This window comes from Hoplias malabaricus, chromosome 11 (assembly GCF_029633855.1).
Source record: "Hoplias malabaricus isolate fHopMal1 chromosome 11, fHopMal1.hap1, whole genome shotgun sequence".
Classification (NCBI taxonomy): Eukaryota; Metazoa; Chordata; class Actinopteri; order Characiformes; family Erythrinidae; genus Hoplias; species Hoplias malabaricus.
The window spans coordinates 39,757,438-39,774,714 of NC_089810.1; the positions used below are offsets into that span (position 1 = coordinate 39,757,438).

Genomic DNA, 17,277 nt, shown 5'->3' on the forward strand with positions numbered 1-17,277 from the left:
AGAGAGTGAGTGAGACAGAGAGAGAAAGAGAGAGAGAGAGAGAGAGTTTTCTCCCTGTGGTTCAGACCCGGTCTTAGAGCTGTAAATCCTGCCACTGGACCCATCTGTCTCAGAGGAAAGATTCTGATCTAGGATCAGTTCCTCTCTCGCTGTGTTGTTGTCATGAGGATAACGTTCAGTTGTTCCTCGGACACACACTCCCCAGGTGTGAAGGGGGAAAGCGGGTTAAGCCCCGGTGGTGGCACGTGAGGTAAAGGGCAGTGGGGATTAGTACTCATCAGCTGACAGCGCTCTCTGGAGTCGACTGCTCTTTTCTTTCAGAAGCAAGCTATCCATTTACAGTCCAAACCCTTTCCAAACCGGACCACCTCCCAACCTGAGACCGTCTCTCAGAATTGTCCAAACCCAGTCCAAACCGGACCACCTCCCTATCTGAGACTGTCTCTCAGAATTGTCCAAACAGGACCACCTCCTGACCTCAGACCTTCTCTCAGAACTGTCTAAATCCGTTCCAAATCGGACCACTTCCTGACCGTCTCTCAGAACTGTCCAAACCCAGTTCAAACAGGACCACTTTCCAACCTGAGACCTTCTCTCAGAACTGTCCAAACCCAGTCCAAACAGGACCACATCCCGATCTGAGACCGTCTCTCAGAACTGTCCAAACCCAGTCCAAACAGGACCACATCCCGACCTGAGACCGTTTCTCAGAACTGTCCAAACCCAGTCCAAACAGGACCACCTCCCGACCTGAGACTGTCTCTCAGAACTGTCCAAACCCAGTCCAAACAGGACCACCTCCCGACCTGAGACTGTTTCTCAGAACTGTCCAAACCCAGTCCAAACAGGACTACCTCCCGACCTGAGACTATCTCTCAGAACTGTCCAAACCCAGTCCAAACAGGACCACATCCCGATCTGAGACCTTCTCTCAGAACTGTCCAAACCCAGTCCAAACAGGACCACCTCCCGACCTGAGACCGTTTCTCAGAACTGTCCAAACCCAGTCCAAACAGGACCACCTCCCGACCTGAGACCGTTTCTCAGAACTGTCCAAACCCAGTCCAAACAGGACCACCTCCCGACCTGAGACTATCTCTCAGAACTGTCCAAACCCAGTCCAAACAGGACCACATCCCGATCTGAGACCTTCTCTCAGAACTGTCCAAACCCAGTCCAAACAGGACCACCTCCCGACCTGAGACCGTTTCTCAGAACTGTCCAAACCCAGTCCAAACAGGACCACCTCCCGACCTGAGACCGTTTCTCAGAACTGTGGAAATTCAGAACTCAAGTATGAGACACGTAATTGCACAAGACTCTGAAATCTGTTTTGCATCACAGCGGCTCCAAAAACACAGAAGAGACTGGGTGTCATTTCACAAACAAACAAACAAACATCTACAACCATCTTACAACATGTTTATAAACAACACAGGACAGGACTCTTAAAACATACCAGAAATTTCCCTGATTACCACATTAACTACAAAGACCAAAGCTTTTGATGAATTATGCCAAATTGCTGAGGTATAAACCTTAAATATTAAATATTAAATATTGCTTTAAAGCAACACTAAGATTTACAGCTTCAAAATCACTTTTATACTCCACTAATAATTGCACTGCAGAAATTGCACTATGTAACTTTGTAACTGGAAACCACTCTTCCTTCCTTGTTAAATGAATTAAACTCTGCAACTGCAGAGTGAGTCCAAAATAAGTCTAATTCACCAAAGACAAAATGAGAACAAAGCAAGGAAAACAAGACCTAAGTAAAGACACCTGAACAAATAGAAGATCTCCGCTGGAGCAGAATTCGGTGCTGGTCCATTGACGTCAAACTCACTTCAGTCTAAACCTGATTTTTTGTGTAAGTTTTTACCAAAATACATCACCTTTCTACTTACACTTCACAGCTAACCCCGTGCAGGTGTGACATAAAGAGTCAGATTTACTCAGAGTCAGAACTGGAGCCAGCGCTGGGGTTCACCTCGGGGCCAGCGTCAGAGTCAGCCACAGAGTCAGTTTTGAAATCGGTGCCATACACTTCCAGCAGGGCGGCGCTGCTACTCTGACGTCATCAGCTGAGCAGCTCTAATCGACACAGACACTAATCCCGCTCCTCAACAAAGCCCTTCTGCTGAAAGAGAGAGAGAGAGAGAGAGGGAAAGAGGGAGAGAGAGGGAGAGAGAGAGAGAGAGAGAGGGAGGGAGGGAGAGAGGAGGGGAGGGACTGAAACAGCGAGAGGGATGAATGGAAAAACAGAGTGTCAGAGGTCGCTCGCCTGTGGAAGAACAGAGTATTCCTGTTCTGAAACACTGTCCTAGGAATATTGTGGATCTATTGCTTTGCCAGCCATAACTCCATCTGCTGATCCTTGTCCTGACAGCTGTGGGGTTTTTCTGTCTCAGTCCAGTCCCACCGTACCCTGCTGCAGTCCCAGGCAGCACCCTGGAGAGCCAGAGCCCCTCACTGGGGCCTGTAGAGGGGGAGAGCTGTGGGAGCTGCCCCCCTCTGGCCCCAATCATCATGCCCTGCATAGAGCACTGCAGCAGCCCAGAGGAACCCTGCATCTCCAAGGAGGGGTAAGACACTTCTACTTTGCAAAACTAGTTCTACCTGCAGAATACCCAGGGCTTTAAGAGACCATCAGGGCATTGATTTAGCATAAGATTCCCCAAAGATTTCCCCATAGTGTTAGGGTTAGGGTTAGACCAGGAGTCAGACAGAGGGGTGTAATTGGGCTGGGCTGTGAATGGGGGATGAATTAGAGTGCAGTATGATTCAGAGTAATAAGCTGAAGAGCATGTGTGTGTGTGTGTGTGGGTGTATGTGCGTGCGTGCGTGTGTACATTATGTTTAAATGCTGAGAACTACAGAGCACATTCACTGGGTAAATTAATTGCTCAACATAGCATTGCTAGCTTAAACTGAACCCAAAATTAACATGCTAATCCTGCAGTGCTGCAGTGTAGACCCCTCCACACTGCGTAATCTTTGCAATGTACAGAGTGTGTAGCTGTATCAGTGCATATCTATGATCTACAAGAGCCTGTAGAGTGTATAGGGATCATATGTGGGTCAGTACGGCTCAACGGTGTGTGTGTGTGTGTACACTGTGTCCCAACATGAGACATTTGTGGTCAGAACATTCACCGGATTTAAGGTGCACTTATAGCTGATGGTTGTGCTCAATTTGTACAAATCTGGAGACCACACCCAATCCTATAAAGTCAGACAGAAAAGTACTAAAGCTGCAGTCTGTGAACTGTCTTAAGGCCCTTTCACACCTGTGCGGTAGCCCAGAAACATTCTGGAGGAGTTTACAAAGACTTTATACCACTAGCTCTGCAACAGAGACTCAGGATGAAGTCTGAGCGAGTGCATGTGTGAACAGAGCCGCTAATGTCCCAGAGTATCACTTGCACAAGCTGCACAGGCTCAGCCCCTTGCCTACAGCACACAGAACATTCCCTTCAGAGAGAACACGGCTGACAGAAAATCTCCAGCTATGTACTGCATGTGTGAAAGGACGACTCAGAGACGTCTCAGGATTCAATACCCCAGAGTTTCTCTGGAGTTTCTCTAGAGTTCATGTGTGAAAGGAGATAAAAATAGTAATGTTCCTGAACTACTCCTTACATTCTGGTAGTAGTTTTTAAATCAAAGTGTCTGACAACATAAATAAAAAGCATAACAAATTATATTTTTAAGTCCCATTCACAAATACAGTTTCATAGTGCTGCTTCTGCAGTGCTGAGCCCGGAGCAGCAGTCGCAGAGGATCTATTCTCACTGTTACAGCACAGTGGAGGATCACAGTGGTTTTAAAGTACAAATACTACCTAGTTTTGCTTTAAGCTACATGTGTATTCCTGTGTTATAGGGGCGTGGCTTTGGAATGTAGGGGTGGGATATTTTGAGTGGATTTAAAAAAAAAAAAAAAATCACCTTCTCTAGCTCCAGGACTAATCCTCCAACATCAGCACCACTCTATAACACTCTAACTTTCTACATACTTTACACCAGGGGGCCTTAGACTAAGATGTTTGAGATTTAAACACAAATACACACACACACACACACACACACACACTGTGTCCTCAATCCTGTGGCTGGTGAGAGTAGCGGGGATGGTGTGGAGGAGAGGGGCACGGTGAGCTGGGTAATGACTTTAACAGCGACAGCAGGAGGATTACACACAGATCTGACGACACACGGCCCCCGAACAGGTGACACACGCAGAACGAGAGAGTAGCGTGGCAGACATTCACAGAGGGCTTTATTTAGTGTTCAGAATAATACTGAAACATCAGGGAGTAAATCTCTGACCTCATTCGGCTTGATTACTACCCCTCAGAGACATCAACACATTTTCAGTGCAGTCTTTAATCCGTTCAGTTTTGACTGGACTGTGCCCGGAGATCACAGAAATAAAGAATGGCTTATAAAACTACGAGAGAAATGACACAAAAAACAAAGAACAAAACCAAAGTAGAGCTTTTTAAGGCTCTGATGTTTAGCTAATCTGTTAGCCACCAGCGCTAGTCATTAATGAGATACAGTTCAGAACATGATCAGCTGTAACCCCTGGGGCCTCCAAACACACAGCAGACAACATAGATGTGGATCTCACTTCAGCAAACAGCTGGTGGTTGTATTAGAACATCATTGTTGTTTGTGTTCCCTTCATAAACAACAGAAGGCAGTTGGTCCAGTTTGGTCTGACACTGGGTCGGGGACGGGTTCTCGAGGACAAGCCGGTGCAGAGGGTCAGCGATTAATAAACGTTTGCTTCTTTGAATATTATTTGAGAATTACAGAGAAATTTGAAGGTGACGGTGTGTATTTTGAACCCAAACAAAGCCCGGGTTCATGACGTCATTTAGAGCACAATCCCCACGCCATCACAGATCTGCAGAGACGTCACCACTGCTTTATCAAGACCACAGTCAATTTAGAATTCATTAACAGTAAATATGTCCTCAGGACCTGAAGCCAGCATTAAGTGGAGTGTGTGTGTGTGTGTGTGTGTGTGTGTGTGTGTGTGTGTGGGCAGTGATGAAACATCAGTTCTGATTAATCTTCCACTGAAAGGCTACAGTGTGATGCAGAGATAAGTTTCCCCTCACTGCTGTGAAGGTGGAGCTGAGGGTAGAGCTGTGGTTGTCGACCTGTACTTCACCTTCTGTGTGAAACACCCAGTCCTGCTGACTCTGTTAAAGTCACACATCCTCCTGCCATCAACCTCATTTCCAAACCAGGAGATCCAGGACTTGTTAGACATAACTGCTACAATATTTTAATTTAAACAAGAAGCTGAATGTTAAGGAGTGTGTGGGTTTTTTCTTGTTTTCGGTTGAACACTGGTTCATTTTCATTTTTCTGTTGTTTATTTGAGCTGGGGTTTTTTTTTTTTTACCCATAATCTCTTCTCTCCACGTTTTTACTTGTTCTTGGTCAGTTTCAAACCCTCCACTGAGCCTCGTACCTCACTAAGTTCCATTAAAGTGAAGTGGAGCTCTACACTGGACACGCACAGTCCTCACAGCTCAGGAACAGCAGGCTTTGTGTGCGCTAAAAATAAACTTCCTGAGATCTCTGAACCACTGCTCTGACTTCACGAGTTTCCGAAATAGAGCGTTGTGGTCTGAATGACTCCTCTCAAAAGTTCATCTATAATTTCACCACTCACCTATTTCACACAGCTATCATATATAGACACACACACACACACAGTGTATAAAACAATTTCAAACAAAGTGTTACATTAACAGCCATCAGCTACAAGGACTATAGTAATCTCAGGCGCTGATGGGAACACAGTTCTACAGTTCCACGGCCTAGTGCTGGATGGCTTTATAGCCCCTCCATGTGCAGTTGCATCACAGCGGCACATTCTACTGGTAATGCTTTCTACAGCGATTACACACTTACTACACCTTAAAGCCCTGCACTGACCAATCAGAATATTACATATTTACACAGGTGTCAGAGGTTTGTGAGGAGGCAGTACTTCAGCTGAAGTGAAATAAAAAAAAAAAACCCTATCTCCACAGGCTTGAGTTCCCCCTCTCCCTAGAGAACACCTTTAATCCTCAGAGTGAAGTCTGTTCCCGTCATTTCAGAATAAAAACCTGCACAGACTCAGCTCAGAAAACTGGCTCCTGGCAACTGTTATTAGCTCATTACTAAAGAACCAAACAGGCCCCAAACACACACACACACACACACACACACACACACACACACTCTCTCTCTACTCTCTCTCTCTTGATCTCTCTCTCAAGTCCCAGACTACGTTCGGTTTTAGTTCTGTATAATAATCTTCAAATACAAGCTCCTCATCATTTCTTTGAAGCTCTTTTACTTAAACACAGGCAAATGAACAGGAAACTGTTGATTCATCAGCGCTAGGGTTGTGTAATGAGTAAGTGTCTTCATGGCTGCTTTATTTTTGCCTGAAAATTGATTGATTTATTTATTTATTTATTCATTTATCCCACTGTGACCTTCATCAGAATGAAACACTTACAGATGACAAATGAATAAAAGAGTGGATGAATTAAGCCATTATCAATTATGTAAATAGAAATATGAAAACGTTGCCAGGTTGGTTTTTAAACTTTGGAGAAGTGAGGAGTCTAAACTCCTGTAAAAGTTTGTTAGTGATGTGTGGAGGATTAGGTTTAAGTTTAAGTGGGTGTTACACCGAGTCCTAGTTTTAATGACAGACTGATCATCAAATAACAATCACACTTCCTCATAAAGTCCTCAGAGAATGAGGGAGATGCCCCCAGTCCGACTGGAATGAGGAAGGACTCCTGGGTGGAGTCTGGACATGACCAGACTCTAATGAAGAGTTAGAACCAGCTCCATCCACCCCCCAAACCCAAGAGAGTCAGTGCAAACGGATTAACCTCGGGTCAGCCGCCTCTGCTTAGGCCAACTTAAGCCTTCAGTGATCCCCGCTGACCAATCACAGGCCAGAATCTCCTGCTCGGTGAGACTGAGGGACAGAGTTAGAGGCTGCATTGAGACTTCAATCGCTCTCAGAAACTTAAAACCTTCCTTGGTCTTCTATCCTCAGTGGTGTCAGTCACCAAACAATCAACCGGCTCAGCACTAGGACGCTGGGCTCTGTAAAGCTGCTTTGTGACTCCACTGAACAGTAAAAAACTGTTTCTAAACATCGAGTCGTTCTGATTGAAAGATTTATGGAGAATGGAGATTAACAGATTATTAAAAAACAATGTGTTGAGCTGTTGTTGACTTAAAGCTGTTTTATGAGTAGAGAGAGGAGGCTCTCTCTGTGTGTGTGTGTGTGGATATACACTGTGGTATAAAGTGTGCTTTATAAATAATGAGGACCGGAGAATTACAGAAAACTGAAATACAACATAAGAACAGTGAGCATCTGCTGCACATTGACTCTAACCTGTGGTATTTCTGTCATTACTGTATTAGTATAATACACACACACACACACACACAGAGAGAGAGAGTCCTGATTCTTTCCCCAATTCCCAGTCTCCATTTATTAATATATATTTTATCAGATGTGTGGAGGAGCTGCGGGCCCAGGATGCAGCGGTATACGGAATGCAGAGGAAGGACAGACTGCCCTTTCAGGTACGATACACTCTGCTTCCTCATGCTTCAATCCGTCCGGACCATGGTACAGCTCACAGAAAGCACAGGGCTCAGGGGATTGAGCACCCCCCTACACACACTCTTTAAAATCATCATTATCATCATCATATTTACATGCCATGGTGCATGGTCTCACACTGCACAACCCTAATGGCTCCGCCTCTCATGGACTACACAGGAATATGTTCTTCCCTCCTTTCACCTCACTGTACTCACCTTATTGTTCACTTTCTCTTATTGCTCTCTCTCTCTCTGCAGATCTTCCCAGACCCAGTGGAGGCGGTGTCGTGTCTGGACGGGTCTCTGTCCTGCAGGGAGCAGGGGAAGGAGCGCCTGCCCTCCATTGTGGTGGAACCCACGGACGTGAGCGAGGTGGAGAGTGGAGAACTGCGCTGGCCTCCGGAGGAGGACGACTACGAAGAGGATGAAGATCTCTTCCTGGAGCAGTGCATTCCCCCAGCAAACATTGCAGACTGGGGTGAGGAGGAGGAGGAGGAGGAGGAAGAGTCCTCCTTCATCATCCACCAGCAGCAGGGCACCTCTCTCTTAGGTGGGCTGGGGCATGATTCGGGTCTGAAGCACCAGAGCTAAGAGTGGTTTCTGCATGCAGCGCCTCATTAAAAATACCTAACGGCCACTGTTCTCACGTTTACAGATCTTCAGTCCGATGACTTCAGGGATGACACTCCCACCCTGCCTCCTGAGGGTGCTCCTGCCCTCAACTGACCAGCAGCTGCATGTCGACCTCTGGCTCCAACGCTGACAACGTCCTCAGCCCTGAGAGACCCTTCTGCCCAAAACCGCTAAAGGACATTCTCCTGACGTGTCAGACGCTGGAACTGAAAATAAACACTATGCAACACACAGTGAAGTCTTTACTGAAGAGTTCACTCCAGAGCAGCTACAAATGTTCAGGGTTTAACCCAATCTACTGTTGGTGAACAAGGGAATGGTTGTCTACAGTTCACTCCCATGTACCCTAAAACCTTCAGCCCTTCAGCCCTGGTCCTCGGGGCATCCCGAAAGCTTTCCTTTCTCTCATCTCACCAGCTAAACACTAATGACTGGTCCTTTCAGAGTTGCAGTGGGTAGGGGACCTACAGGGAAACCTCTAAACCGTGCAGGGCAGGGTGCCCCCCGGGGCCAACGCTGAGAAACGCTGCCCTATAAACACCAGAGAGTTCACAGATTCAGAGTCACTGCTGAAGTCGTAGAATGTGACCCGTGACAACTACAGATTATTTAACCTTAACCCTATCTTGTTAAAATTCTGTTATTTGGTTAATTTTAAACCTATTTAAGGCACATATTACATCTGATCACAAGAATATGCAAGAACTTTGTAGAGTATCATTCGGACAGAAATCCATCCCTCACTGACCACACTCATAAATATTCTTTCCGTTCTACTTCAGGCAATTCCGAAATTATTCTCTCCATTTGAAATAAGTTGGATGTAGTTCACGTAAACGTAGTCAATCCATCCCCTCTGAAGTTATGAGAAGTGCTTCACACTGGATGTAGCACAATAACAGCAACAAAAAAGGCCTGCGTATTATTCAGGGATTTAGGAGACACTGGGAAAAGGCCATGGTGATAACCCTCAGGAAGAAATACTGAAACATATGAAATGCTCCTTTAAATACTTCAGTGTCATAAGAATATTTATTAGTCGCTTTGAAAGATAATTATTTAAACAGTATTTCAACAGAATTGAAGATGGAAGAAAACCTCACTTCATCAAAGAGGTAGCTTTACAGAGGAAAGGAAAACCAGAGCTTAATTTTGATTGTAAGTAAAATATAATCTGATTTAATTGTCGTTTTGAAACACTTTTGTTTGTTTATTTGCGTTAATGTCTTGTAAAAACAGAGCAGTGATTAATAAACTGTTTTTAATTAATGAACACGGCATTGGACGTGTATTGTGTGGTTTTGTTTATTTACTTTCTTTCCCTTTTTGGAATTTTGCAGCATGACCCAAAAAGTGTGGAACTTGTTTTTAAGATGGGATCATCCATCCATCCATCCATTATCTGTAACCGCTTATCCAATTTAGGGTCGCGGGGGGTCCAGAGCCTACCTGGAATCATTGGGCGCAAGGCGGGAATACACCCTGGAGGGGACGCCAGTCCTTCACAGGGCAACACACACACACACTCACACCTACGGACACTATCGAGTCGCCAATCCACCTGCAACGTGTGTTTTTGGACTGTGGGAGGAAACCGGAGCACCCGGAGGAAACCCACGCGGACACGGGGAGAACACACCACACTCCTCACAGACAGTCACCCGGAGCAGGAATCGAACCCACAACCTGGAACTGTGTGACTGCGACACTACCTGCTGCGCCACCGTGCCGCCCAAGATGGGATCATTTCTTGTAAATTATCTGTGTTAATTCTATATTTCATTTATTAATTTCATGTTGGAAAAGAAACTGATTAATAACTATGGTGACCATATTTGAGTTTTCAAAAAAGAGGACACATGGGGCAGGGTGGCAGCACAAATGCTTCCATAACCATGCTTCTCTGCTGCTGAAATTAATACATAAACCTTTCCTTGTAAACAAGATAACAAAAAAAACAACAACAAAAAAACAAATGCCTTTTTACTTTCCATTCAACATTAGGCCCCAAAGCAAAAATAATAAAATAGTTCTGATCATTTCTGCACTGTTTTTTTCTGTTCATACCACACTTTAAAACTGAAGCCTGTATTAAGGTGACTTTACACCAGAAAACTCGTGATCATGACAGAAACTGACTTTTTAACTGAGTTTTTTAAACTTTACTAAAAGCAAGCAGCACATTTAATCAAACAGAAGAAATACAGAGTTGATAAATGATCAGAGCTTCGCTGGGATCCAGACATTTGAGTAAAAATACTTATATTTCATATTCTATAAGATCTGTCTGATAAAACGTGCTGTATGTGTGAGCTATAACTCAGTCTCTCCCCTGTTCTCCTTTAATGATCCGGAGATTTGGCCTGTTTTTTTCTAAAATTAATGTTGAACAGAAAAACTGCGCAGATGTAACTTCATTAACTCGTCAGAAAGTCAGTAAAGGTCAGGTGTGTCCGTGTATTTGTGTCGTTATAGGGACAGAGGAGACCACTTTCAGTTTTTTTTTAAATATAGAGCAGAAAGTGGAAGGCTTGTGTGACACAGAAACACTTCCAAATACAAAGAAGAGACTATGATACACCACCTTAACATTGACACTTAAACTTAACTAACACACTTCTGTTCGAGGCTCCAGTAAAACACTGATGTGGAGCAGAGTTCGGCTGAAAGTGATGTGTCCAATTCCTGCTCTGAACTCTGACCCCTTGAACACTTGATCCCCGCGCGCCCCTTTTTCCCATCTACAACAACGTCTTCATACGTCATCGAAGTGCACACAGCATTAGGGCTTTTAGTAAGAACTGGGGGAAGACTGTGGACGGCTAAATTCCGGACAGTTTTGGAATCCTGGCCATACACATTTATTAGGTCCCGAAAAGAGGACATGTCCAGTAAAAAGAGGACGTCTGGTCACCCTATTATTATTTTTAGAAATCACCACTTTCTGTTTTAATGTGCTGTCAGATTCTTTCTCAACTCAGTCTTTAACACAAAAAAAAAGGTTGAATTGTTGAGGAAGAAGGACCCTGATGTTCCTCTTTGTGTTTGTTTACGGCATCGTCACAAACGCTGACAAATTCAAACACTGCTGTGTCTGGGACAGTTTTGATTATAATTTGAATAATGAACTAAAATCTGAATATCAGATCTCTCTAAAGCTCCTGTCCCTAACCCATGCATTAATAATGTATTACTGTGAATAAGGGATGCTTATTGCTTATTGATTGACAAAGAAAAACTCCATCATTTGGGGTTTCTACTGTTTCTTTTGCCAATTTCAATAAAAACACCTCAGTGTGTCTGTTATATCATCAATGACCATCTGCATCAAAAATGGCACATTTTCCCGTACCACATTTCACCAAACATCATGACGATGAGAGGCGTTCAGCTGACTGAGCTGCTTTGGAATCTGTCCTGAGTCATCAGATCCTTTCATAACATCAGATTATGTTATTTATGTAAAAGCAGCACAAATGATTTCCCTGAAAATGTCAGAATAATACGAGAAAATGTCTCTCAGACTCTTTACCGCTTTTGAGCCCCCCCCCCCCCCCCCCCCCCCCATCCTTTCTCAGCAGGGAAACTGTGATTGGGTCAAATTAAGTGGAGAGGAGCTGAGTGAGTGGAACAGTGTTATATTGAATACATAGATTTAGTAAAAAATATGAATCGTGTTACTTCAGCTCATTAAACCTGCCACCTGTAAGAGCTCGGGGGTGGTGCGGTGTGGTCTTCATTTCTTAACGTCAGAACAGACACGATACACACTTCACAACGACCAGCAACATAATCTACCACGAAGAACCATCAAACTCAAAAAAACAACTCAGAACCCACTTTTTTAACTTTCTCTAGGCTTCAGAACTCATGAAACATTTACTGAACAAACACCATGTAAACAATCACAGTCCAAGTCTATGTCCGAGGATCTACCGAGTGAATATTGTCCTTTAATCAGACACAACAGTGCAAGAGGAAAGAGCTGTTTCTGTAGATGTCAAGGTTTATAGTGAGATACAGTTAAAAAGAAGCTGTGTACTGCAAGCCTTTGTAAATAAAAAGATTTCCTATTTTCTCTAAAGTCAGAAAGCAGGGCTGGTGCAGTTCTCTCTCCAAAGCCTAACCCTCAGCTAACACTACAACAGTATTGTAGAATATGAAGAAAAGAGACATGACAGATTGTATTTAAATGTAAAATACATTTCAAACACATTAGGAACTGCCTCCCAAAACTGTATTTTAAATAAAACTCTATGAAGGAAGCTCTAAATACCCTTTAAAAACTACAACAATTCATCAAGTTTAACAACAAAGAATTCTTACAGCTTACCTTCAGCTCAGATCCCTGTGCAGAGTCATAGCAAAATAAAATGATTGCAGTGATTAATGCACTTGGGGCATTGGTTATATTTCTCAATTCTGAAAATAATTAAAAAATACAGGTTAGTGCAAAGAAAAAAATCATCTTCCATAAACTTCAGAAGCCAAGAGGATCAGTAGTTTATTGCTCCTCATCTTTGCTGTTCTGGGCTCTACCCTAGATGCTGGAACTTTGCTGTGAGGATGTGATTGCAGCTACAGTGAGGACAGTGAGGAGGGTAGTGATGATAGGTGATCACGAACATCACTAACGTATCGCACGCTACACCACTCTGACACTAACTAACTATCACTGAGCCCCTCTCTATTGTTCAAAGCTTTTCTATTGAGGTTACACACTGCACATCTGATCATTCCTGTTAGCACCGGGAGCACTTTAAAGTGGCGGAATTTACTTGTTTACTCAATAAATTCCTTTAAGTACTGACATAAATATCAGTAACTGTGTACAATGTCTTTAAAGAGCCAAAGCAGAACTGCAAACCCAGCATTACATCTGCAGCTTAGCTCAAAACTGTGGTGAGGTCTTGTGCAACTGTTTCCCTTACGCAGCAGTATTTCTAAAGATCCATGCCATCACAGAGCAAAGGAGCCTCACCCGATCCACCACACAGGAACTCCACAGTCAACCACCTGATCACCCATGGGTTCAACCAGACGGTGAGAGCTGAATCCAGTAACAGTTTCCCAAACCCTGCTCTGCATTTTCACCAGCCGCTGTCCTGCACGCTCCTTTCTACAGAGGTAAACGTAAAACCTACAATCTACTTTCTAAAAACCAGTGAGGTGTTCTCATACTTTTTAACTGCATACAGAGCTAAAGACACATCGGACTAAGTTTTCCATTTGAAAAGTTTGGACACAGCAGTCTATACTTGGCATTAAGAGCAGAAAGAGCATGCGGAGAATTAAACTGTACCTAGAAGTGTTCGTTAGCAGTTTTAGATAAAGTAACTGATTTTCTTTTTTCACTTTGCTTTTTATGTGCAGTAATCCCTCGCTACTTCACCGTTCATCTTTCACGGATTCGCTACTTCACAGGTTTTTTCAAGGGGGCTTTTTTAATATTTTCATGTATTAGACTGGGGCTGTAGGTGACACAATATATCATTTACAAGTGTTTCTAACGTACATGTGTTTTTCACGTCCACATCCGAGTTAAATTTTCTGACGCTAAATCACAGCTTAGGAATGACTCTATTAAAGAAACTGGGTGGATATCACATGTAGTTCCAGCTGAAGAACATTAGAGAACGACTGTTTAATGCAAAGGGCGGGTTGTTAACAGTAACAGGGAGGGTTTTAAGAGTCCAAATACTTGTAAATACATAAAAAAATGATCTTTCCTTTACTTTGTTCCAAGACCACCCGCGAAAAACGAGGGATTACTGTATTTACTGAAGGTGAAGATGTACAATGTTATATGTATAGCTTATATTTTATCTTGATTATTACATGTTCCAGAAGGGTGTAGGAGCTCTATTATAATAAACATTGTACATTAATTTATTATTTTGTAGGAGAATGCACACTATTCAGGAATTAAATAACATGATAATGACAGAAAACTGGGAAAAAAACAACAGTTGAAAGGATCTTCAGCTTCAGAAGAGTTTAGCTTTCTAAGCACAGCATGAGAATGGCTTGTAATTCACTTACTCAGGATTAGCAGGCTAAACAACCTCCACAAGGCAGTGCTGAGAAGAGATATTGAAGTTTTTATGCTAAGTGGTGCTGGGTGTCCTGGACTGATTTGTCTCTCATTTCTCCCATCCTTGCAGTCACAATGTCCAGTTACTACGATGAAGAGTATGATTTCAACAAAACATGTGAAGAAGGGGAAAACTGCGTCTACTATCTGGACCCTGACTCTAAAATCTCTGTCATCGGCTGGCAACACATAATTGCCCTGGTTTGCTACGCCATTGTCTTCCTGTTGGGGGTCCCAGGAAATGGCCTGGTGGTGTGGGTGACGGCTTTTCGAATGCCGCGGTCCGTCAATGCCCTGTGGTTTCTGAATCTGGCTGTGGCTGACCTGCTGTGCTGCCTTTCCCTGCCTTTTCAGATGGCGCCGCTGGCCCATGACAAGCACTGGGTCTTTGGAGCCGTTGCCTGCAAGCTGCTGAACGGCCTGTTCAACATGCTGATGTACTGCAGCGTGTTGCTACTGGTACTCATCAGCCTGGACCGTTGGCTGCTAGTGTCCCGGCCTACGTGGTGCCAGAACTGGAGAACACCTCGCTACGCCACCGGGGTCTGCATAGCTGGCTGGCTGCTTGCTCTTGTTAGCAGCATCCCTCAGTTTGTTTTTATGGACTTGGTGTATGAAGGGTCAAACAAGGTGAAATGCATGGCAGATCACAGTGTCGGCCAAGCCTGGGGGATGACCATTTTCCGTCTGCTGGCTGGTTTCTTACTGCCGTTTATGATCATCAGTATCAGCCACTTAATGGTTTACCGGAGAGCAGGCCAGAGTCCTGGACAAAGGCAGAACAAGAGGTCAGCGAGGACCATCCGCATTATCCTCGCCGTGGTGCTGAGCTTCTTCCTGTGCTGGCTTCCCTTACACATCGTGGAATTTGCTATTCTTGTCACTCAGAAGGACACAGCTCACCTGAGCCTGGCCGAGGTGCTGGCTCTCTGCCTGGCGTACTTCAACAGCTGCCTCAATCCACTGCTGTACGTCTGCATGGGCCGGGGCTTCAGGGAAAGCCTGACCAAATCCTTACGAAGCATTCTCCACTTCGCCTCTGATGAACCGCCACGAGGTGTCAGCCTGACGGCCAGCACCAGGAGCACCGCCGACAAATCAGTCATGGGCCTCAGGGTCCACTGAGGTCCTCCACAGTGGGAACTTACTCACTTTCATCCACAGTCTGAGTGTCCCCTGCCTCCATTGAAATGACTGAGCCCTTCGTGAAGCGGAGGAGAACTGTTCAAACCAAACAGGGGAGGAGACCCAGCTCAGACTGCAGAAAGCCAACCCAGAGGGACAGGTATATAGCCCGGGATTGTATTGCTTGATGATTTAGAGCGTATTTTGTAAATAGCCTTCCACTTTGCTCATGTGTTCAGCTGAATTTAGCCACTGCAGTCTGTAGATTTTAATTAAAGGTTAAACTGATAATCTATGCTAATTTAATCCTTCAGTTTTAGTATGGTTTTTATTTATGGTTTTAAAACTAAACATCACAATTTAACATCAGCTAAACAAATCAGCCATAAACCTCTATGTGCTCTGTCCATTCTCTCAGCTCCACTGACCACAGCGGAGGCTGTATTCCATCTGTGAGGGGACAGTAAGGGGACAGTGGACCCGAGAAAGGGGACAGTGAGAGTGTTCAACTGCTGCATGATGCAGTCACAGCTATAGCCAATTAGTCTTACACAGTTCCTGTGTTTACCTAATAAAACATGAAGCCTGGTTCCCTTAATTGTGCTTTAAGCCACACCAGGATTGTGCAACATCTGTCAGAGATGCACGCAGGACATTGAGCAATTGGAGGCCCTGCTGACTTTCGACATTCAGGAAAACAGAGCGTCAGGGACAGATTTAGTCTCTGGTTTGAGATCAGCGTTAGCGATGTAAACCTCACGATTCTTTCTTCACGTGCTGCTTTACCCATGACTGACCGACACTTCCTCCTCTTTTCACAACTTATTTCTGTGCTGTGACATGATTTTCTTACAGTAATGAACTATTTTAGTGAAACACACCTCCAAAAAAATCCTTATTTCAGTTTAGATTCACTACTGAGGACCACTCTATACGAACAAGATTCTCTAGATTTCTGAAAATGTCATTTTTTTAAATCATACTTTTATTTTTTACATCAAACCTGTTCATAAAGTGAGTGTATGTCTTTTATAGTTAACTGTATTCAAAGTGAAGTAGCTCAGGCCCCAGTGTCTACACTCGCCTTCAGTCTTCTGAGACAGATTTGAGGTTGCTTTCCTCAACAGCGCCTCTTACAGGAGAAATCTGAAGCCTTTAGCAGGTCACTGCAACGAACACACCACGGTCTACGCCAAGGACACCAGTTCCTCTGACATTTCTGATGAAATCAGGGGCATTTATCAGGTGCCTTCTTACTGCAGTCTCTGATCTACAGGAAAACATCCTGTACGGACGTTTTAATGAAGATGAGACATTATTCAGAGGGTCAGGGGCTGGTGTTGGTGATTCGTTTTGGATCAGAAAAAGCCAGAGTACATAATCCCTGGGGTACTGAATGGTGCTCCATTACTCAGGAGAACACAGTCCCACAGCCTTTAACTACAGTATTTCTGAGGTCCGAGATACTGATGTATGAAAGTAAGTTCATTAATTCTTTCATTCATTGATGTTCTGTAATGACTTCATTCTGATCAGGGTCATCAGAGCCCAGGATCCTCTTCAGAAACATGGGCAAAAGCAGCAGTAAAAGACTCCAGTCCATCACAGGGCAGGTTACAAAACTGAACAGAAGAACAGTTTCACTTCAGGGTGAAAAGTCCCCGCTTTGAAAGTTATAATGACCTCTTTATAACACAATGCATCTGAACTGCTCCCTCTGTGTGAACTTCACCGTTTGGCTAAATATACCAAACCTCCATAGCAACACTT

General features: G+C 44.1%; 2 protein-coding genes across 2 annotated transcripts; both read left to right on the forward strand.

The window, feature by feature from the left end:
* The first annotated feature begins 2,303 nt into the window (after positions 1–2,303).
* Positions 2,304–9,427, forward strand: lbhl (LBH regulator of WNT signaling pathway, like). The gene is made up of 4 exons (XM_066685773.1): positions 2,304–2,588; positions 7,562–7,634; positions 7,914–8,205; positions 8,311–9,427. Exons 1-4 carry the CDS (start codon positions 2,533–2,535, stop codon positions 8,379–8,381), a joined length of 492 nt encoding a protein of 163 aa, XP_066541870.1. The 5' UTR covers positions 2,304–2,532; the 3' UTR covers positions 8,382–9,427.
* Positions 9,428–13,277: 3,850 nt separating this feature from the next.
* c5ar1 (complement C5a receptor 1) lies at positions 13,278–15,797 on the forward strand. The gene is made up of 2 exons (XM_066685619.1): positions 13,278–13,415; positions 14,453–15,797. Exon 2 carries the CDS (start codon positions 14,458–14,460, stop codon positions 15,505–15,507), a length of 1,050 nt encoding a protein of 349 aa, XP_066541716.1. The 5' UTR covers positions 13,278–13,415; positions 14,453–14,457; the 3' UTR covers positions 15,508–15,797.
* The last annotated feature ends 1,480 nt before the right edge of the window (positions 15,798–17,277 follow it).

Coding starts and splice junctions, on each gene's coding strand:
- lbhl (XM_066685773.1), top strand. CDS start 2,533: ATGCCCTGCATAGAGCACTGCAGCAGCCCAGAGGAACCCTGCATCTCC. Junction 7,635..7,913: donor AGGACAGACTGCCCTTTCAG/GTACGATACACT, acceptor CTCTCTCTGCAG/ATCTTCCCAGACCCAGTGGA. Junction 8,206..8,310: donor GCAGGGCACCTCTCTCTTAG/GTGGGCTGGGGC, acceptor TCACGTTTACAG/ATCTTCAGTCCGATGACTTC.
- c5ar1 (XM_066685619.1), top strand. CDS start 14,458: ATGTCCAGTTACTACGATGAAGAGTATGATTTCAACAAAACATGTGAA.